This window comes from Copadichromis virginalis, linkage group LG4, assembly GCF_057382275.1.
Source record: "Copadichromis virginalis isolate Kocher_CV1m ecotype Utaka linkage group LG4, C_Virginalis_male_GT1.1, whole genome shotgun sequence".
Taxonomy (NCBI): domain Eukaryota; kingdom Metazoa; phylum Chordata; class Actinopteri; order Cichliformes; family Cichlidae; genus Copadichromis; species Copadichromis virginalis.
In genome coordinates, this window is record NC_140621.1 from 18074115 (window position 1) to 18097159 (window position 23045).

The window sequence follows — 23045 nt, forward strand, 5'->3', positions numbered from 1 at the left end:
GAAGCTTAAACATACTGAGAGAAAATAATTTTATTCAAGTGTGCACAATGGAAACTGGGTCATTTGGAATAATCAATGGAAAACAATTTCTTCCCTGCCAGGAACAGATGCTCTCTACTGTACATCTTTAAATTCACACACAGAATGCACACACACCTGCATTTAAGTAAAAGGAGAGCAAATGGTTAAGGGGAATCAGATGAAGCAACATCGCTATAACAAAAACCTCATCTCTCCACTTCTGATGAGAAACCAACGCATTATACAAACAACATTTATCCCTGCTATCTCCCTCTGCAGCTTCCTGCTGACTTCAGCTAAAATCCAGCTAAATATCTCTGTCCACATCACTGACTGAATCTCACCATCTCTGCTCCAAGCTCTCCTGTTATCTGTCCTTGTCTCCTTGGTTGCATCTGTGACTATGATTCAAATATTTTGCATTAAATGCACCAGTATGCTCTTTAATGTTTTTATAACATCAATAAAATATTAAGTGTCTCTTGAGCCAGCAATCAGACTGAGACGATCAGCTGACACTCAGAATTTCTCCCAGAATTCACAAGAGCCCACGTCTCCTCCTGCAGGTGGACCGGGAGATCCATTGTAGGGAAAAGAGACCAAAGCCAGACCAAGCTGATAATTTACTGGCTGATCTGGGTTTCTATTCTCACCTATGGCAATGTGGAGAAAAGGATTGCAGATACACACAAAATGCTTGATCCTCAGAGATAGGGTGAGTAGCGCAGTCACTCAAAAGGGGCTTAAAGTACAGCACTGTCCTACACAAGAAAGGAGCCAGTTGTGGTGGGTTTAGCATTTGAATAGAATGCCTCTTAGATGCCTCTTAGGTGAGTTATTCTGGGCATGTTCAACAGGGAAAAGACCCCAGGGTAGACCCAAGACACACGGGAAAGAACATTTTTCTCAACTGGCTTGGAAGCACATTGGTATGCCCCTCGTTCCTCAAAGAGCTGGTGGCAGTGACAGTGGAGAGGGACATTTGAGCAGATTTTGACAGTTCTGCTTAGACTGCACATACATTTTCATTGCATTCATTTCTTCTTTTATAATGAAATTCCCTTTAATAAATTGTAAACTGTGGGAATAAAGCATCACATACAGCTTTGCATTAGTCTGGTAAGCACAATTCTAGACACTTTTTTTTTTTAAATGGGGAGGTAGTACCTCTAGACCGCCCTAGACAGTATTTAATTATCTGAATGTTAAAGCTGCAGGAAATTGCAATAACTTCAAAACACATTTTAAACAGGAAGGCATACTCCTTAGGGATGGTGCAGTTTTGCAGTGGGTAGCACAGTCACCTTAGAGCATGGAGGTTTCTGGCCAGCTCGGTCCCTTCTGTGTGGAGTATTACACAATTCTGCTCAGGAAGCTCACAATGAAAACTAGAAAATGCATTTTCTGAAGAAACTGCAGTGTGGATGTTGATAGCTGAATGTTTTGAGCTGAAATGAAATAATTGCTGAATGTTAAGTTAAAAATGTTGAATGAGCTGAAAAATACAGAATTTTTCACCTGAAAACAAAAGTGCAGAACTGTTGAAAGCTGACGTTCACACATAAAAAGTTGAAAAATTGCTTAACATGATTAAAATGTAAATTAGGAAAACCTGAGTTATGACAAAAGAAAATTCAGAGTCATAAAACATCTGAATGAATAATGAAACCTCATATTATTTAAATCACTGAATGATTAAAATGTGGGAAAGTCCACTAAAGATAGGTAAATCCTGTAAGTTTTGATCGTCCAGTCAGAAAAGATGATTCTAAAAGTCATCATCTGACTTCAAATGCCCAGATCTGAACCACCTGTGTGTAGAAGACAAATCCACCAATGAACAATAAGCTTGAATTTAATGGGACAACCAGATTGCTCAATCCAGTTGACTACTGATATGCTTATTACAGTGTGCAAAACCCTGTCAAATCTGAAAAACTGCTTCTAAATCGAAGACCCTAAGTCCTGTCAAAATCAGTTTTGAACTGCAATGATCCCAAGGAATTGTTCTACACAACAGTGTGTTCTTTATGTTCCTGTTGTCAAAATGCGATGACAAGAAAGATTTAAGAAGTGGGGTCTTTCCTGCTGTTGAGACAAACTCCTGACTAAAAATACAGTGTATTTATATGGGTTGGTTAGAATGTTATCCATCTACTTGGATTCACACAGTTCAAAATGTTTACATCTCTGAGCTTTGAAAGACACACTGTTGGAAAGAGAACAACGATGGCTACGTTTTAAGGGTCAAATGATGGCTGTAGAGCAAACACTGTGGACCACAGCAGCAGTTGAAAGAGAAGTGTTTAAGATGAATCTTGGCAGAGTGGCAGACAGAGCTCGTTAAGCAGACAGGTGTGAGCCTGGTTGCTATAGAGACTGCACCCAGTGGCACCACACACACACAGACACATGCCTCTCGTCTGCTGCTTTAAATAAACAGAAAGTGACCCCGAAACAAATGCTTCCCAAGAAAAAACTACAAGTCGTATTGACAAAATTCTTTCACCGTAAGCGCCAGCAATGTCCAGTCTAAAAAATTCTCAGTTTTCATGCCTGTGGAGTTTATTATATGGATGTGGTGACAGTGTAAAGACAGCCTGTACTTCTGATTTTCAGACGAATTTTGGGAGCATTTATAATATTGGAGTCTATGGAAGAGTTGCAGGGAGGAGGCTATGAATTCTTGACATTTACGAAAGAACCATAACATCTATTACAAATGACTGAAATAGTAGTTCTAGCTTCATTCATTTTTTATGCTTCTTTTTAGCTGTTGAATCTAATCAAAAAGTCCTAACACGGGTACAGGAAAGCAAAAGAAAGAAGAGGATGCAATGCAAGAACAGCTGTAAATTAAATGTAACTAGGCTAATAATCAATAGTGGGTGTAGAAAAACAAACAAAGAAACAAACAAATCCAACCAGCTTATTTTCACTGTCAAGCCACTCTGACAATTAACTACAACACACAGGTCAACACCCACAAATGAGACGACTTGGAACAAGACCGTAGAGTAAATAGCTAATCTCGGTGATGTATTCAGACATGTTAAGTGCTATTTGTGTGTTTGTCTTTGTATGTGTTTGAAGAGAGCGCCAGCAAGTGCAGGGAGGGCGAGCAGGACATGGAAAAGAATGTTTGAAGTGGAAATGTCTGGCCGTGTGTGTGTGCGCGCGCCCATGTGGTCACTGTGTTATCAAAGGTTTCCACCAAAGGTTGATAGAAAGGCCAAGTAGCCTTTCATCTTCAAAGAGCTGGACTGCTAAAAACACACTGGCCATTCATAGAAAGCACAACAAAGAACGAGTGCGCCACATGTGTGCAAAATGTATTGACTGCAGGCAGCGTCCTCAATGCATCATGGGAATGTACTATGTGTGTACACTATGTGCTGCTCGGTAAATATTGCTATATACCACAGCTGGTTGACAGGGAGGGTTACAGCGTGATGGCTGCTGTTTAGGCTATACACCAATGTGGTTGTTTCTTCGAGAAATAATCCCTGAATCTGATCATTTCACGCCTCCATCCATCCATCCACCCATCCATCAATTTACTTAGCAGCAGATGGGGTGGAGCTGGTAACACCCAGATGACACTGGGGAGAAGCAGAGCTGTCAATCAATGACAAGGTTTTCACCATTTTTAATTAAATCCACAGCTACAGCCCAGAGTATGCAAAGAAAACCTGCACAGACACAAGAAAAAAGTGCAAACTGCACTCAGAAAGGCTTCGACAAAACCACCACCTTTGTATCAAATCATTATTGTTGTAAGGTGACAGTGCTGACCCCTGTGTTGCCCTAACTTCACACCTGAACCTGCAAAACAGTAGCTCATAATGTATCAGACACTCAGCACAGCATCATTGCCATTGGATTTTCATGGGTGATTTGTCAGGTCTAGAACAAGACTGCTTATGATGCACTTGTCAGTCATCTGTTAGTGATGGACTCGCTGTGAAACTCCACTCGTTAATGCTGATGTTTTTTTAATTTGTTTGTTTTGTTGTTGCTGTTATTTATTGACCCCTTTTCTGAGAAGTCAACAAAAAATCATTGCAAATAAATAACCATCTTGAAGTCTTGCAACTCTTTGTCAAGCTATTGTTGAATAAAATCCTACATGTTTATGACACTAAATTCCAAATAGGGCCACAAAACCACTTGGATAAAATAGATGTCATTAATGAAGGCCATTATGTTTAGAAAGGGTAGTCAACAAGGCTAATATATGCTGATAAAATAGTGCATACATAATCCATTCAAACAAATCTAGCTTTTTTTTTCCAATGTGTGCCATTTAACAGTGATTGCCCTGAGGTCATCAGATAACACTTCTTCTTTTGGCCGCTCCCTTTAGAGGGTCAGCATAGTAGATCATCTGCTTCCATCTCATCCTAACCCTTGCATCCTTTTCTCTTACACCAACCGTCTGCATAAGTCTTCCTCTGATATTCCTCTTTTCCTCCTGCCTGGCATCTTTATTGTCAACATCCTTTGTCTGGTATATCCACGATCCCTCCACTGCACATGTCCAGATTTACCTCTCTAACTTTCTCTTCAAACTGCTCAACCTGAGCTATCCCCTGATACACTCCTTTCTAATCTTGTCTTCCCCCAATGACAATTCACTTGAGAATAATCTACCAACAGATCGAGTGGTAAAATAGAAAAAAATTGGCAAAAGAAATCAAAGATCAGCTTTAAGGAATTCTTGTTTCCTTCTGTTGTACCTCCTTATCCTCTCGGCATTTCACTACTTCCTGCTGTCATGCTGACACTTGTCTTCTCACCTCTCTTCTCTGTTTCAGTCGCTCTATTGCACCATGCTGAGAGGAACTTGTCTTCGTGATTGCTCTTATTAAAGCATAAGGACATACTGCTGCACTGGGTGTCTGCTCAGTGCATGTGTGGTGTCCTTGTGCAAGACAGAGACATTTGGGCAGAAAGGAGCAATCACTGGATTCACCGGTTGCTTCGTCTACCCCATGAAGTCCCCACCATTCACCCCATGCACACACAAGTGGACATAATCCCCTCAACATGATAATCTGTGCCACCACTCCCAAACAGCGACATGATTGTATTGCTGCTAGAATTTGCAAAGTTGTTAAGAAACAACTTTTAAATAGATTTCAAAAATAAATTATCAACCAGTTTACTTTTTTTTTTTTTTAGCTTTCTAGCAGTTTTTATGTTTTGCAGGTAATTTGCGCTTCAGTTGAACATCAACAGTGAGACATGCAAACACTGTCGTTTGTTAATGCATCGCATTCATCTGTGTCACATCAGCCTGCAGCGTCACACAGGTGTGTAGCAGTGGTAGATACATAAAAGAGGCTTACTGTGTCTTTAAAGAAACACGAAGGATAGCAGGAATGACATTTGACAGTCAGCTTAAATGATGGATTAACAGATGGATGCGTCGGGAAAACAGAATCTAGCACAGACAAATGAGCAAGAATGTAAAATGTAAACCCATTTGAATGTGTGTAGACGCCATCATCCGCTTCTCTTCTCTGTCTTTCATTTCTGTCAATCAAACCTATTATCTGATGTCTCTGGTCTTTTCATGTGAGATATAATCTAATAAGTGAAGGCAATAGTAAATCCATCATTTTAATCCCATCATGTCTGAACTCGGCCTTGTTGACACCGTTTCTGTGACAGGTTTCAGGTTGCATTCCATCGCTTCCCTTTGCCCTCGTCTTCACCTTCTCGTTGAATGTTCAAATCAAATATCTCATTTACTCATTCCCCTTTCTTACATTGTCTCTTTCCATTCATTCCTACTGTGTCTCTCTTTCTATTGAGGTAGCGGCACCTGCATTTTTTCTTGCCTTCTCTCTAGTGCTGCTTCCCCCTGTGCTCCCCACCCCTTCTGTCGCTGTCTATATTGTGGTGACATTTGTTCACTACCCAGGCTGCTGGCTGCCTGCAGTTCTGCTCTGTGATCTGACTGCTGCCTTGCCCAGAATGGGGCCTTTCATTAGGTCAAAGGAGCAGGAAAAGGACACTTGCACACATACATGCATACAAACATACTAAAACACATGACAGATTTTGACATGCTGTTGGAAAATCCTTTGTTATGTTTGAGTTTAGTCAGGCACACATTTAGATCTGACTAAAGGTTACATACTGTATTATGTATGTATGTGTCTGTGCTTGGCTCATATACATTTGCTTAATACTCACCCTGTGAGCACTACGACAAAGTCCATCACGTTCCATCCGTTTCTCAGGTAAGAGTTCTTGTGGAAGGCAAAACCAAGCGCCAGGATCTTTATTCCCGACTCAAAACAGAAGATTCCTATGAAATACGGCTCTGTATCATCCTGGGGAGCACAAGAGAAAACAAGCAAAGGAGGAGTGGAAAGACAGGAGAGAGGAAAAGCAGGAAAGGTTATGATGGTTTGAAAGGCACAGAAAGACAAAGTAAGTTAGCTGGCAGTTGGCGAATGAGTTTCAGAAGTATTTTTGCAAATAGTCTCATGTGCCAAATAAATTTTAAAAAATAAAATAAAAAATTATCTCACAAATATACAACTATCACCTGAATTTAATTGCATGTACATGTATAACACATGCAATTTTGTCTTGGTTATTCAGCTTACCAGGCGTTCTGAGAGCGGCGTCTTGTCCCCATCAGGCAAATGTTGTTCCAGAGCCAAGACAATGCAGTTGGCAATGATGGTGGCTAGAATCATCCACTCAAATGGAGTGAGGAAGTTCAGTGAAGGAACAAATCTTTTTTAATTGAACCACAAACCACCACATTAATTGCTTGTTAACACAAATATCTCATCACCCTGTCACACGGGAGTGATGCAGCTGAAGCCCTTACTGAAATGCCCAAGTGAGCATCATTTAAACAAGATAAAAGCTCAGATCAACTCAAACTGGTTGCTTGAACAAGACAATCAGTTCATACGTACTCTATAGTCACCACACCTTAATCCAGAGGTTCCCAAAGTGTGGGGGGGGCGTGGTATTTTTCTTGTAAAACAAAGGGGGGCCTAGCAAAAAAAAGTTTGGGAACCACTGCCTTAATCCAACAGAGCACAGTTGGATAGTTGGATAGTTATTTAAAAGTGTTACAAATAATGTGCAAATTTACACATACTAGGTCAGGAGTTGCTATTATCATCTTGCCATTGTGGCAAGAACAGAGCAGCACCAACAGAAAAGTAAAAAATTGCAGCACTGCCTTGTTGGACAGATTCACTTATAACGTACTGAGCTAATTTACCTGGCCTGCTAAAAACGTCAGGGCAAATTAAGGGATAATATAGAAAACATCCCTACCCTAACATGAAAGGTCAAAAGGAAGGTCAAATATATATGCAGTTTGAATTCACTGAGTGTAAGCAAGTGTGAAAAGAAAATATAGCAACTCTATCTCAAATGGACCACAGTCTGGCTTCTCTCTGCCACTATTTACCCACACAAATACACACACACACCCACAAGCCATCATTATGAGTCAGTTAAATATGTTCTGCTAAGTATATTTTCTGATAACACACCACCCACACGGACAAGCAAAACAAAGATACACTTTAATATAGCCTGTGTCTTTTTGTGTAAGTGTGTGATAACCAGTGCTGGGCAAGTTACTTTGAAAAAGTAATTAATTATAGTTCCTAATTACTTCTTCAAAAAGTAACTGAGTTAAAAGATACTAAAAGTATTTAATTACTTGGAAAGTAACTATTACATTACTTGTTTATTGTTTATTGAATCATATTTCATAACTTTAAATGCAAATTAAATTGTCAATTTGAAAATCATAAGCACAAGTTTCACAAACAACAAGTTATTTGCAGCCATTTACCTTTTACCTTTAAATGGTTTTTATTACCATTTCAAACTATTTACACAACAATCAGCTGTTCTGCATTCAATAAGATGCCACACAAATTATTTGTGCCACTCCAAAAAAATAATTTCTGTCCACTATAAAGGAGAACATCACAGCCTGATCCCTGCAGGCCTGACAGCAGCAGGTGTATCACTCCTGTTTGTTTGTTTTTTACCTGGAGACAGCAGTCGCCTCATTGTTCTGACACACAACACCAAACTATCCACAACACTACACACTAACTACACAAGACAACACATTAACTACACACTCCAAACATGCTAAATGTCACAAATCGCTCACATCTCAAAGCTGGCTCTCTCTCTTTTTCTTTCTCTCTCTCTCTCTTTCTTGCCGCCTGTCACTCCTAGTCACTCCTAAAACTTCCCCCTCTTCCTAAACAACCAAAAGTCACGTTGCCATACCTTTTTTTGATTGGTCGACAAGGTACATTTTTCCACCAACACGAAAGGGCGTTTTTTTGTTTGTTTTTTGGGGGTCATAAGCAGAGAGTGCTTGCTAGCGCTGTCCTTAGACAGTAAACGTGACGAAACTATTGAGGAAAAAACTCAGCATATATTGTTTATCATGACTCTGGTTTTACGTGGCCTATCAACACAATTTAAACACTGGTATATATCACCTTGTTGCTTTGTCATCTTAAAGTGGTCATGTGATTGGCTTACCACGACTACTTTAGTGTTCCTGAGTCAAACAGAAGCACTCATGCGATTGTTTTGCCCCCTTAGCTCCAGCTGTTGTACCAAAAAGTGATCGTCGGTCAGAAAGTGATTGCCGCCCGCGGGAGCACGCGCAGCTGCTTAAAGCTGTAGCGCCCAGATTACTTACAGCTATTTCCATGCAACTGATATAAGATGCAGTAAGCTGAACACAGCTTCAGCCGTCTGTTTGTTGAAAAATAGTAACGCGACCGCACTGCATTTTCTTGTTAGTAACGGTATCGGCGTTGTAACTATAGAAATAGTAATCAGTTAGATTAGTTAGTAACGCCGTTACTTGTAACGCCGTTATTCCCATCACTGATGATAACATGCCTGGGCACTGACTGAGGCTTATTGTGGCATCACCATTTGGCTCTCAGTATGTAGCATCCGGCAGCTAGTACAGAAATTGAGCCAGAGATAGGGAGAGAGAGAGAGGGAGTACCTTATTACATATATCTAAATCGTTCTTTTTTCTCTAACACACAAACACGCCCACACATCCAGACACACAAATGCACACACAGGCCGAGTCTTCCCTAGTTAGTGCCTCTATCTCATTAAAATCATGGGATAAATTATTACATTTAAAGGAATCAAGTAAACAGACTAAGAAAAAAAGTGATCAGAGGACCAAAAGAAGTAACTAAAGTAGAAAAATCACACTGTGTATAAATATACACAAAACACATGGTCGAAATCTATTCCTTCCCTTTCTTCGTCACCTTTTTTTCCTACTTTCATGCTTCCTTTGGGAGCAGCCATTCCCATGGCAGGGGTGGGAGGGGAAAACTGAACAATGAAAAGACAGAAAGGGCGAAGAAGCTATTTATAGAACATTCATCATGTGTTTAATGTATGTGAGTGTCTATGTGTGCTGAGATCGTGTGCATGTGCTTGACCACTTTTCACACATTACCAGAAAACCCAAGGCGCTGTTCAATTAGCCTCCTTGCTCCCAGCTATGCATATAAATGTATGTATACACATGTAAATGTGTTAATCCATGACAGTGCATGAATGTAGCTGAGTGAAAAGGGGAAAGAGAGAGAACCTGAACCTTTATATCTATTAGCCACATTAGTCTTCTGTTATCATTACGGCAGCGGCTAGTGGCCAGGGCAAAATATAAAATAATAACGCTAATGTTGGAGGAAAACGTTATCAGTCCTGTCCATCTGTTAACGTATTTGGACAGTGTTAATTTAACACTTTACATTACTATATATATATATATATATATATATATATATATATATAGAGAGAGAGAGAGAGAGAGAGAGAAATTTCATATTTTATTGATTGCAATAAAAGCAATAGATAAACTGGGCTGTGATTTACTGACATTCAGCATGTGTATGTGTATGTACACTGTAATAGGGACAGCAGTAGGTTGCAGACAAAGATGTCTCGCCAAGTAAAGGTAAGTGAGGCCACAAGTGAGGCCAAATTACACACACACACACACACACACATCTATATATCTTCAATAACATTGTTTTTAACAGAATCTGTGAAAAAAATTGCCATATTGAGACAATTGTTTTGCTGCAAGTAATCATTAACATTTAGAGAGGACTTCCATAAAGAGGTAAAACAGTGTCTACAGCTACTACGACTACATGGTGGAGGCTCTGTCATGGTTTGGAGCTACATGCCAACAAGTAGTGCTGCAGATCTTGTCAAAATGAATGGAATTACACCGGGAAAATATCTCAAACACACTGCCAATACAATATAAAGGTGGTTATACCAAATATTGACTTTCACGCTTGTTAGAATTGTACAAACTCTATTTTTGTGTCGTCTACTGTATGACCATATATGTTCGTACATGATTTCAATAAATCACTGCACCCATTTCCCATAAAGAAATGAGGCGTGGCTCGAGACTCACAGTATTCCACAGAGGCCTTATGTTTGCTTTCTCCTGCCTCCTCTCTTCCTCAGTAAAACCCTTGCCTATATTTCCTTCCAGCTTACTCTGTTAAGCCTCCTCTCTCACACAAGTCTGTGCTCACATACGACTATCCCCGCTTCCAGTCATCTCCCAAATTGTTTTCTTGTCCTCTTCCCTTTTGCTTTCCCTTCTTTTCGCTTAGTTTCTCCCACCGTCTTCCTATCCCTCGTCAGTCCACCTTTGTCTTACCGAGCACGCCCATCAGTCATCCCTATCTGTATCATGCCATCTCCATTCAGTATCGAATGAGAGGGAGAGACAAGGAAAGAGAGATGCTGCGTCAGCATGAGGACACAGACATCGAGAGCCAGCATGTTAGGGAGGAGGAAAATATATGGAGAGTTAAAATGAAAGAGAGGGAGAGTAAAAAAAAGGAGAGAGAAAGAAAGAAATTGTCCCGTGGGCACAGACATGATTGAAAGGAGTGAGTGGTGGGGAATAAAAGGGAGAGAAGGAGGCAGGGAATATTAGGGGGAGGGAAACAACAACATGGTTGGGGGTGGGGGGGTTGGGGGCAGAGACTAAGAGTGCAGGACAGGAATACAGCAAAAGAATAACAAAGGGGTGTGAGAGTATTGCAGTATTTCGTTTCTGTATGCCCTTTTGGAACTAGGTTAGTGGCAGAAATCACACTTACTAACACACACACACACACACACACACACATACTGTACTGTACGTACACAGATGCACAGTGGCATACAATACTGTGAAAAATAATTGGCGCCAAATGAGCACATGTGCAGATTAGATCATTGTAATTATTTGAAAGCACACACAGTGTTGCTATCACAATACCTAAACACTTCTGCCCCTCCCTCCACTGATCTAATCTTTTCCATACTGACATTCAAGCACACATGATGCATGGACACACATACACCAACACTAGACATCACTTCACTACGCTATTTTTGTCTGCCAGTGGAGTCCAGACCAGCTGCTACCCTTTAGGAAGGTGCCAGCCTCCCCATTAAGATAAGGAAGTGTGATAGCATGGGCCTGTTTTTTGTTTTGAATTCTGGCATTCATTTTATGTCTGATAAAGCATGCAATGTTTATAATGTTTGTAAACATAATATTTTCACTGTTTATAGTGGCTTATTTGACTTTTACTCTTAAATACAAAAAAAGAATAAATGAGGGGTACGATGAGCACTGTGCCGCTTTCTCTCATTATGTGAAAGAGGCCCATGTTTTAGGTATCCTACATTCACCATTTGTTGTTTGTTTTCTTGCTGACAAACATCCAAAGTAACTTATGAATACCAGTGTTGCAAACACATATTTGGCTTTCAAAAATGTGCCAAAAAGAGTTTGTGTTGTTTTCAAGAAGACAAACAGGAAGATGTTGAACCGTAACTTAGCAGCCTTCCCTTTTCTCTCTGTCAGTTTATTTATATCCCTCACTTCTTTCCCCTCCGTCCCCTTCTCTCTCTCTCTCTCTGGGTCCTGTTCCATTATGCAGCAGTGGCAAAACAGCTCAAATCATTTCCTCATTTCTTCACTTGCTTATCACTTTTCTCTCAGAAGCACTGATTTGGTCAAATGAATAGGATTAAGCAGTGTGGTTAAAACCGATCTAATTATTTTGATAATCAGCTGCCCTAAAGATAAGAGACACGGCTGAAGTGCTCCATTTTAGTCCACCATTATGCGATTTCAATAGATTCTTATGAACTGCAGTTAATGTTTCTTTTAGCAATTCAAATCTGGGCTTTCAGTTTTGCTTTTAGGAAGATTTGGGTAAAAAAAACAACAAAAAAAACAGGAATGGATTAAAGTTTTTTGGGGGTTTTTGCTTTTTTTTTAAAGAATTATCCAGCAATAATAAAAACTAAATGGTCTTTAAATTAGTTTGTAATTTTAAATAATCCCTTCAGTATCTCCCTGTCATGGTCCCCGTGCCTGCTCGGCTGGCCCTGTGTGGCTACATGTTATGTTTTGTCTTTTTTCTCTCTCCTCTCTCTCTGCTCGCTGCCTGGGCGGAGCTCATTGTGAGCTCCCGGCCTCCACCACCTGTAGGCAATCACCTGTGGCTCCTCACCTTGTTTGCTCCCGCTACTTAAGGCAGTGACTGAGAGCACCTCGCCGCTGGACTATTGAATAACGCTCGTCAGTGCTACTTTAGCCTCAGCCAGTTTTGAGCTCTGTCCGTGAAAGTTCCGTGCTAACTCTTGTTCTCTGTATGCAGATTTCTCGTGCTTGGTTTGGTGACTCTGGACGCTTTTCCCGACCCTGGCCCCCCTCTCCTTCACCTGTATATAGTGCACCTGGAGTGTGTAAATAAACCTGTTTTTCTGAGATTTCAGTCTGTGCCGAGTCCTCCCTGCTCCTCCGTGACACTCCCTCCTTAACTGCAAAGCCTCTTTACATGAGACAATATGCCTCCAGAATTAAAGCAAATTCATGCTGCTGGTCCAACCAGCACCAAAAATAAAGGTTTTACATTTTACATTTGACACAGCTTTGATTGCTTTGCCAAACGAATGGGAGCACCCAAAGGCCTGTTTAGCCCTGCTTGGCCTCTCTTACTCTCACTTAGCATCATTCAGTGTGTAAAGGCCTCACAGCCGCCCACTCTCCCTCCGTGTTTATTCCATACAGCATATGTTGTGCCCGCATCTCACCCCTGCCACTGCCTCCTCTCCCTCATCACCCACACACAGCCGAGTTGTCACTTCGTACAAGATGCTGACGGTGCTGTGTGTGTATGTGTGTCTGCGTTCTATGTAAAGTGCAGCATTTGACTTTCTTTTCTTTTTTCCCTTTTTTTTCTTTTACATTATGTTAATGAGAAGTTTGTTTGTGTATCGAATGGCACTTGCTGATTTAACGGTGAGAACTGACTTGCTTTTCACAACCAAAGCGTGCTCGCGAATGTGCAAGCTTGAGCGTATGCCAGCACGCCCTGCAGGTAGAGTGCAGGTTTCCAGCAGGGTTTGTGTAGTATCAGCTGCTACACGTGACCAAAAAACATGAGCATGAAAAAATCAATCCATCACAGACTCTCTCTCTCTCTCTATTTTCTCTCTATTCACGTATCCAAATCCCAAAAATAGCTCTTCCCCACGTCACTGTGCCCCTCCACACATACACACACACACACACTCGCAGACATAGACACATTCTCAGAGAGACACACACGCGCACACGTCCGAACTTGCGACTGAATTATTCAGCAGAGCCCGAACGCAGAGCTGAGAGAAAAGGAAATAAGAAAAATCTGAAGGGAAAGGAGACGGGGATGAAAAGCAAAAGAGAAAGAAAAAGAGAATCAATTTTATCTGCATACAGTTAACATGGATAGGCAAACAGATTTGTGACCAACAGGCTTAGGATCATTCATTCACATTCATAGATAAATATTATGATAAAGGATGGTTGTCCAGATTCATAGTTGGTCAGCTGTTCATTCTTGTTTTGATTGGGGGAGGGGGGCAAACAAACAAAAAAACAGGATTTCATGAAACTGAAATTAGATAGTGTGGTTTTGTTTTTCAAATGGTAAAGTAGAAGATTTGTTCAGCAAAATATGAATCGTATACAATTAACTGAAGCACAGTACCAATCTATGCGAAAAGTATTTAGAGTAGAGGCAATCAGCTGATATGCTGCAATAACAGAGTGACCAGCACAGCCACAAGATCTTGACCCCATTGAGCAGTTAAGGAAGTACCTTAACTAATGGGGGGCTGGGGAGGTTTAGCACTCTATTAATGTAGTGGTATCACTAATTGTGAGGCACTGATGGAACAGCAGAGTTGGCCTAGGTGCATCTCTGCACATAGTGGGTGACACAAAGAGAGAGAGAGAGAGAGAGAGAGAGAGAGTCCAGTCTACACCAGTGAAAGAAATATTGTCTACTTAAAAAATAATGTATTATTGGCTGTCATTGTCATTAGTGGGTGTAAGCGTTCTGATAGTATTTTCAGCTCATTGCATGTGTTTTAAACAGCTAGCATCAACTGTAGGCTCATAAGATAGATTAGCTAACAAGTGAGCTGTAGTTTTTATGAATTGTCTGTGTCTTTTAATACATTTAAAGCCGAGCGCTAGTGATACAATATGACCAAAGAGGTAAAAAAAAATCTAAATCAAAAACATGATGGTGTTTAGCACTGGGGGATTTCACTTAAAGAACCAAATCTCTGTCACACAGCTAGCTGCTAAACAACACAATGATTTTGATTTTGCTCCAATTGCTCATTGACAATATATTAAAATAGCACTCACTGGTACCATATGAGAAATAATGTAGCTTACATGCATCATTTACTCTCTGTGATCTGTCACCCCATTTAGCTTACTTGAAGTAAGGGCATGGTAAGCTAGATCTTCTGATGAGTTTATGAGCTGTTCTTTTTTGAGTGTGGAATGACGCACAGCATAGATCTTTAACAACTTTAAGAAAAAAAACAAGAATTGCTTGCACGAGTTCTAATGTATTATCTCTAATCCACACAAGGTCAAACTTATGCACACAGGCTCAAATATAAACATACGCCTCCAATGATATTTGGTTAACTGTCTTGTAGCTACTTGCACTTTGACCAAAAGCCTTTGGTAGCCACCAACAAGCTCCTGGCATAATTCTGGTTGGATATTTGATGTTTCTTTTTGGCATAACTGGCATTTAAATGAGTTTCTTGGCAGCTTTTAAATGTAGTCTATACATTTTCAATAGAGTTGAGGTTGGGGCTTTGGGAAGTCCATTCCAGATGCTTAATGTTAGCCTGCTTTATTCATTCCAAAACCAAGTTTGATGTCTTTTTGTGCTTATTGTCATTTTGAAACAATCACTATTGTCCAAGTTTCAACTGTTGATCTGAAGAGAAGTTCAAGAATTTGAAGGTAGTCCTCTTCCTCCATTATTCTATCCACTTTATGCAATGCACTAGTACCACTGGCAGCAAAGCAGTCCCAGAGCATGATGCTGTTACTACCATTTGGTACCGAATTCTTAGATTAGGAATGTTTCGCCTTTATTCCTCCAAACTTTTGTAATTTTGCCTCAATGTTTGTCTCGGCGGACTAAAGAATTTTCTCTAGAAGACATTTGACCTGTCCACGTGGACAGCTACAAATCTCAGTTGAGCTTCAAGGTGTTGATCTTGGAGCAGCGGCTTCTTACTTGGTGGGCACCCTTTCAGTCCGTGGCAATGTAAAACTCACTTCTCTGAGTTTCAAACTGGTGTTTCAGCTGTTTCCAGTTTCAGACAAGCTTGAGCCGTGGTGGTTCCTGTGCTGCTCTTTAAACAATTTTCTCTCATCTGACTGTGACAGTTTGGGTCTTCTTACAGACATTGAGGAAAGTGGTGGCACAACTTGTGTCCAATTGTTTGAACTTATGATCTTGAATCTGCAGTTGTTTAGTTGTGTAACTCTACCATTCTGTGTCACAGATTGTCACTGACTTCCTTGAACTTTTTCATTTATCTGAGTTTTGGACAATCCAGTTAGTGCTGTTAAGCAAATCCCTTTTATGCTCCAAGGAGCAAACTGCCAGTTGTAGTCAATCATGATCACTAATGAGAAGTTAATAGGCCTTGGCCTTGTCAAGTTGAAAGACATCGTAGAAACTTCAGTACCAATTATCAAAAGATTTAAGTGACTATATGCATATATTGGAGCCTGTACATATACTTTTGACCCTTTGTGGATTAGAGAAAATCCAAAATAAATTCAAACTTGTGCACCCATGTTTTAAGTGACTGAAAATGTGTGGTGCACAATATTTCACCCCGCAAAAAGAACAGTTCATAAAAAGAAATTAAGTATTTTGTACAACAATTTTGTTCCAAAAATGACTGTGCTATCTGTTGTCTTCAGCTTGAAAAGAGTAGACAATGGAAAAAGACAGAGAGACCTCATAGAGAACTCAGTGTTCCCTACTTCTATGAAAAACCATATATCATGCCCTGCAGATGATCAATATCAGCAGAGCACACCCGTTTAAACCACTGTTTTATAAATATTCCAAAAATATCGATTGATTCATAAAGGTATGAAGAAGGGTATACATGTGCATGAGCTGAACGGGAACAGTAAGAGATAAGTAAACTTAATGAGAATGAAGTTGCAGCTGTCAAAACGTTAACATTTTTAGACTAACATAGCAAAAGGCTCAAGCAGCCAGTTAGGCAAAGAGCAGTGGGAGGAATGAGAGGAACAATGATGGTAGGACTGTGAGAAGGAGAAGGAAAGCATGATGGACAGGAATTGAGCAAATGAGAAAAGTAAAGGTAGTGAAACGTGAGAGGAGATGACAAAACATCACATCCTATTAATCAAAGTGAGTGAGAAAAAGAGTAAAAGAAAAAGACGAAGGAAAAGAGAGGGAAGGATTGGCATTAGCTTTCATTGTGTGCATGTTACTCAACATTTAGGGATGTCGTGAGGACAAAAAGGTTCCCACATACCATTTATGGTCAAGACTTGGTGTTTTGGTTAAGATAAGGGCAATGTTAGCTTTCGGCATGTAGCTGCTCAGTGCACTGCTTGTCTGAGTGACAAAAGCAAGTTTGCGTTGAAGTCCAGGTTGCATTCAAGCAGGCCGTCCCAGAGTGTTTGTCTCTCCAGCACTTTGTGTTAAATGATTTATATGCAGACAGGCAGTTTGGTTGTCTCTCTCCATTGTTTCTCATTAGGCTTACTGACTTCCACCCTCCTCTCTCTGCTTCTGTCTTCCCATTGTCAATCTCTCTGGTGAACCAAATGTTTGATTTTCACTTTTGGGATTCACATATTCAATTTTGTATTTGTAAGTATGTGTAGGTGTGATTTAAACTACCTCTTATTGCTGCCAATACACCGTACATGTGTTTGCAGTTCTAAAATAAGGATCCTTAAAAAAGTAACATCTTTAATTACACCCAAAATTAAGTATGCTTTCCAAGTCATGTCCCCCCAACCAACCAGCCGACAAGGCAGAGCAAAAAATACTGCTGATTACAACAAAAGTGCAAGAGTCCAAAAAAAGGGTTATTTTGGAGAGCTGAAACAGCCTTTTACCTCATCTTAACACTGTAACCCTCACCTAACACAACAGGTTAAGACATTTGAAAAACACATTCTTAACAAAGACTTGCTATTTTAGTTTTTTGTTAGCAGTGTGGCTACAATGAGACCTCTATGTGAACTGGAGGACATAAAAGGAAAGAGAGCTAAAGAAAGGAGGGCAGTGTATCATCAGTGAAAAGTGCTCTTTTCAAGCAGCTCCTGTTATTTTTAGTCTGGCCTGATGTGAAAGACGAACTCTTGGACATAACCACACTGGATTTTTTTTAAAAAAGAAGAAAAAAAAAAACAACCCATATGAGAAGTACATCTGTATCAAATGACAGAAAGAGAAACAAATAGGCAGCAAAGAGATGGCTGTCCAGTATCTACAAAATTAAGCTGGTGTTTTTAGCTATCAGCTAACAGTAGCAGTCTGGAGGAAAGCTAGTAAAGAGTTATGATTCTGCAATGATTATCGGCTTACAAAATGTTCATGTTCACAAAGAAAGCGTGTTGCAGCTACTAAAAATGGCCATCCAGGAGTCCGAATTAAGCTATTATTATTATTATTATTAGATTGACTTAATAAATCACATTTTTGAGATAATTACCTGAAAGTTTAAAAATTTAGCCCCAAATTTTGACTTTCGACTGACAAAAAATAACTTTGTTTTTTGTTTGTGGAAAAAAGCTCCATATTCCCTGGACCACATTGACACTGTATAAACAGTAAGTACAATTTCCTGCTTTTCTCTGTATGTCTCAGTGCAGAACTCAGACAGACACTCCTGAAAAATCCCAGTGGGTTTCCCAAAAGGCAATTAATAAAATATCATACCAAACAGCATCCTGACTTGCATTGCAATTGCACACACCTGCAACTATATATATATATTTTAGTATTTCTTTTAGCACTATTTATATTATTATATTACTATTTATTACTTTATTGTTAGGGCTGTTTTTGTTGTGCATCTGCACCTTATTGTTGTCAATGTCTACGCATGGGACAGTGTGAAACGTAATTTCAATTCCTTTGTATGGCAAGTACATTTGAAGAAATTGACAAATAAAAGTATTCTATTCTATTCTATTCTATTCTATTCTATATGTCAGCGAATGTAGGAAACTTCAATCAGCCTGTCCTACAAAAGTATGAAAAATTTAAAGCACTTCCACACTCTATTTCTTATATTTTAATAACCTTTTAAATGATGTAGGTAATCATTTTTATTTGCTTGTTATTAGAATTTTCCTTTAGGTACCACAATGGTAACTGTCTGCAAAAACACAATTTAAAGCTTCGGCTATAGGACTATTTAAAAATGTACTTTTTTATCAATTATCAACCTCTGTCATTAAAGAAACACAAAAGCCAATAAAGCTCATTAAATTTGACTAAAATTTGAACGAATTAAGTGTTCTGCAAAAACAAAACCAATGGTGCAACTATCTCATATTGCACTGTTAAAAAATTCCTTCCAATAATCTTCATCGCACCAGCCTCAGCCACCCAGTATCTATGGTCTTTACAGCATCTGTTACATTTTTAATACCACAGAAAAACAAATACACTGTTTCCTGAATTTTCCTGTTGAATTGATACCAAAGTATTAGTCATGTCTTAATAAAAGCTTTTTAAGAATGACCCCCCCCCACACACACACACACACACACACACACACCCCACAATAAGGCCAAATTTGCCCATCTTTAATGGTCAGTCATTGTTGTCTCCAGTTCCAAAGCATTATCCATGTCTAGCATCAAATACAAAACTATAATATGATTTAAAAAATGCCCTTTAGTGTACTGGCATGAACACAGAGCACAAGCACACCATTGCCTTACAGCATATACAGACCCTGAAAAAATTTATTGTTTCTATTAATACTATTAAAAATCTGATAAATGCATTTGTATATAAATAAAGCTTTTGGATGTTGAATATTTCACCATTTGTGCAAGGAAATTAAGGAACCATCATTAGAAAAATAGGTGTAAACATATATAATAAACATAAGCACGACTGATAATGGCACCTACAGCGTATGCAGAATGTTTGAAGAAAATCTTCAATGGCACTGGATGCCCAGGCAACGTGTCAGGTTACAGAGTTCTGAATACTGAGTTTTACACATTATATATAGCAACAAAATATTAAGAGGCCACCAGAAATTCTTAAATCTCCCTCACGCCCACATTAAGATTATTAAAAGGCATAATTTGTGTTCCATTTCATGAGAACAGTGTTGCTATAGATAGAATATACTGCATATAGACTTCTCTATTTACAAAAAAACAACAAAAAAACAATTGACGATGATGATGCAATGGCACCATATGGTGTACATGCAGTGTCTACTTGTAAAGCTGCGTCAGTGTGTATGTGTTTGTCTGCACATGTTAAAAAATTTGTGTGTAATGCATAGATGTAGATTACCTAAGCTGACCCAGCACGACACATTACTTAAACAGAAAAAAATGAATTACATGAAAATGCATTTGCAGGGTTTACAGAATCTCATTGGGTGACACCTGACACCCTTGGACAAGGTCATTCCTATTAGATGACCCTTTTAGTTTCAGCTTCCCTCTGCTATATGCTCTAACATGCATTGTGCAGTAATTTCAGGTACAGACATTATTGCGACAGAATAATTCATAATACTTGTTCAAATACAGGATTGTTTATTGATGAATACGACTAAAATGTAATTTAATTACTATTGTTTCAGCTCTTAACTGTTATGACACACCAGAAAGAGCCTCCACAAGATAACATTTAAGTCTTTGACACTGAATTGTTGCCAGCTCAGTTTTAACGGTTACCTTTGTTCTGGTACCAACTTTTTACACTAACTTTTTATTCTAACTAGCCTTACTCACTTCTAGCTAGCTGACTCACTGTGACTGCACACATTACCTTGTTAAAACTGCAGACATTGTGCTGCCAAAGATACTCAATGATACCAATTATTTTCAAAAATGGTTATAAGCGTGTGTATGATGTCAATCAGCCCCTAAAAGTCTAAGCAAAGTGTGTGTGGGGTTTGCCATTACTGGAAATAACTATTCACTGTTAAGTAGCTCACACTTTCCTATCAACATATAACCCACAGCAGTCATTTAATTAGCAACCAAAGAGTTCCTGTGTCCTGTGACTCCTAAGTTCCGACACTTGCCCAGTGGAACCAACCTATGGACTGAAGTCTGGAGCTCTGAAAGATGACACATTTTTTACATAAATTTGGTAGAAAGAATTTTGTCACTTGTGATTTGTTTGTTTGATAGTAATTGACATTATTTGTAAAATATAGTTAATGCTAAAATGTATATCTCTAAATGCATTTATTGTTTAGAAAATTAGTTTAATTTATAGATTGGTGACGAATTAAAGGGAAACTGTAGAACAGTGAGGGGATCTGGTAAGACTGGTATGTTACGGGAGGCTTTTTCTGGCTTGTTTGAGACCTCCCTTAGAGGGAGATCACTGCAAATCACTCTGAAGTTGTGAGTGATCACCGTTGTCCTGGGATGAAATATTTCTATCCTGTTGGGTGTGATCTCTTCCAGGATGACAATGCCCCTATCCATAGGGTCCGTGAGGGGTCGTTGAATTTATGACTATAAATGATGTGAATCATATGCTATGACCTTCACACTTCACATATTTCAAATTGAACACTTACGGACCGACATATTAGATATCCCTCTTTTCAGCATATCATCAAAGCGCCAATTATTTTTCAGATAAATATTGTTGTAACAAAAGGGAAAAAGCTAGGATTAAATCGCATCTGAGCACTACTTCTAAACTATTCACAGTTTGTTTGTTTTTTATAAAAATGAAATGACGCAGTATTGAGACTGCACCCCATGATGCTATTTCTATTTAAATGACCAAATATTAGCCTAGTGTATGTAAATGTGCACGTGAGAGCACAGTTATTTATGTGGCACTCCCACGGGCTCAGTTCACAACTAAATAAAGCCGCAGGTCACGGTTCGACCTGTTAGTGAGTCCACTGAGACTCACACGTCTGGTGAATCAAAAAGCTGTTTCAGTCTGCACTCAGAAAAAAAACAGTCAGTTAAATCTACCAAATAACTCAGCATGCAACACTTGCATGTATTGCAGGTTCAAATCCATCAATTACATTTCATGAGCAGCATTCACTGTTGTTTTATGTAGTAGATTTAATTTAATGTTGTGTATGTATTGAGCAACCTTATGCCCAGGTAAAGCTCTGTAATTTAAAATGTTTGCAGACAGAAGGGGAAACAGGAGCTTCCAGAGAAAACAGGTAATAGTTACACCTCATAATTAACAATAAGTAAGTAATTATCGGGAGGTAAACCAACACCCCAATGCTGCCGTAACAAAAACAAAACCATTTAAAAAGTGCTTGACTGATTTATTGGGCTGCCTGTCTTAAAAACCACATCTGTTTTAGAAGTAGGTGAAAAAAAAGTCTAAAAGCTGTATTGTTAGTTATTAGGCAAACAAAAAAGTGCCTTTATATTTATACACAAATTTGAGCCGCCACACTGGACTTCTTATGAAAGTCAGAAATTAATCATGTATAATAAAACTTTTTTTGGTTGTTGTTCAGAAAGGTAGGTAACTGTAGTTTGGCATCTTAATAAAAAAAAATGTGTGTTTCACTATTTCTTCTGCTTTTCTATAAAACAACGCATTTGAAAATTCACAGGCAACAACAATAATTATATTTTAGCAATAAAAATATGATTTGGATTAAATAGTTTACGCATACTGATGGATTAACATTAGAGAGACATTAAAAAATATTTAGTTAATTTAATTTACGGAAGCTGTGGCACCAACCTTACACTGGGTGGTGGTTTTGCATGTGACATCATCATGTCTCTCAACCCCTTCCCTTTTTTTTTATAAGAAAAAGCTAGCTTTTTGTTAAAAACTCAAATATAGCTCAAATTTTAAAACAACAAGAAAAATGCACAAAATGCAAATGAATCACACAAGACACAAAATGTGGACAAAGACATGCAAAATGATTCTAAATGGTTTCAAAGAGATCCAACGTGACCACAAAGGAATGCAAAACAACTACAGAGGGAGGCAAAAACTTCAACCATGGCACACAGAATTACATAAAACTGAGAAAAATCAGCTTCTATCATTGGCTGTACAGCTATTTACATAATTAGGATTGGGGTGTCCTTGTGGCCTAAGAGCGTATGTATGTGTATGTGGTTTTGCATGTGACAATGAATACCACTCTTCTCATTTGGTCTATCTCTACAGTCTGCTACAAAGTCTGATGAAGGAATAAAAGACAAGAAATATTAGATCAAATAAGCAAAAAGTGAACAATGCCCTGTCTTCATTAGCGTTATCTTTGCAGGCACTACCAAATATGCTCGGAAGAAAAAAATCCAAACAAACTGAAAAGAAAAGAAACTATATTTTATTTCATAATGTGAA

General features: G+C 39.0%; 1 protein-coding gene across 10 annotated transcripts in view; it reads right to left on the bottom strand.

The window, feature by feature from the left end:
- The window catches only part of cacna1aa (calcium channel, voltage-dependent, P/Q type, alpha 1A subunit, a), an 86092-nt gene that overhangs the window by 59811 nt on the left and 3236 nt on the right, over positions 1 to 23045 (bottom strand). For all 10 annotated transcript variants that reach the window (XM_085453937.1, XM_085453939.1, XM_085453940.1 and 7 more), the window contains exons 2-3: positions 6645 to 6750; positions 6226 to 6365 (exon numbers count right to left, since the gene is read on the bottom strand). In XM_085453937.1, coding sequence (XP_085310063.1) covers positions 6226 to 6365; positions 6645 to 6750 — 246 coding nt within the window. The remainder of the gene's footprint in view (positions 1 to 6225; positions 6366 to 6644; positions 6751 to 23045) is intronic.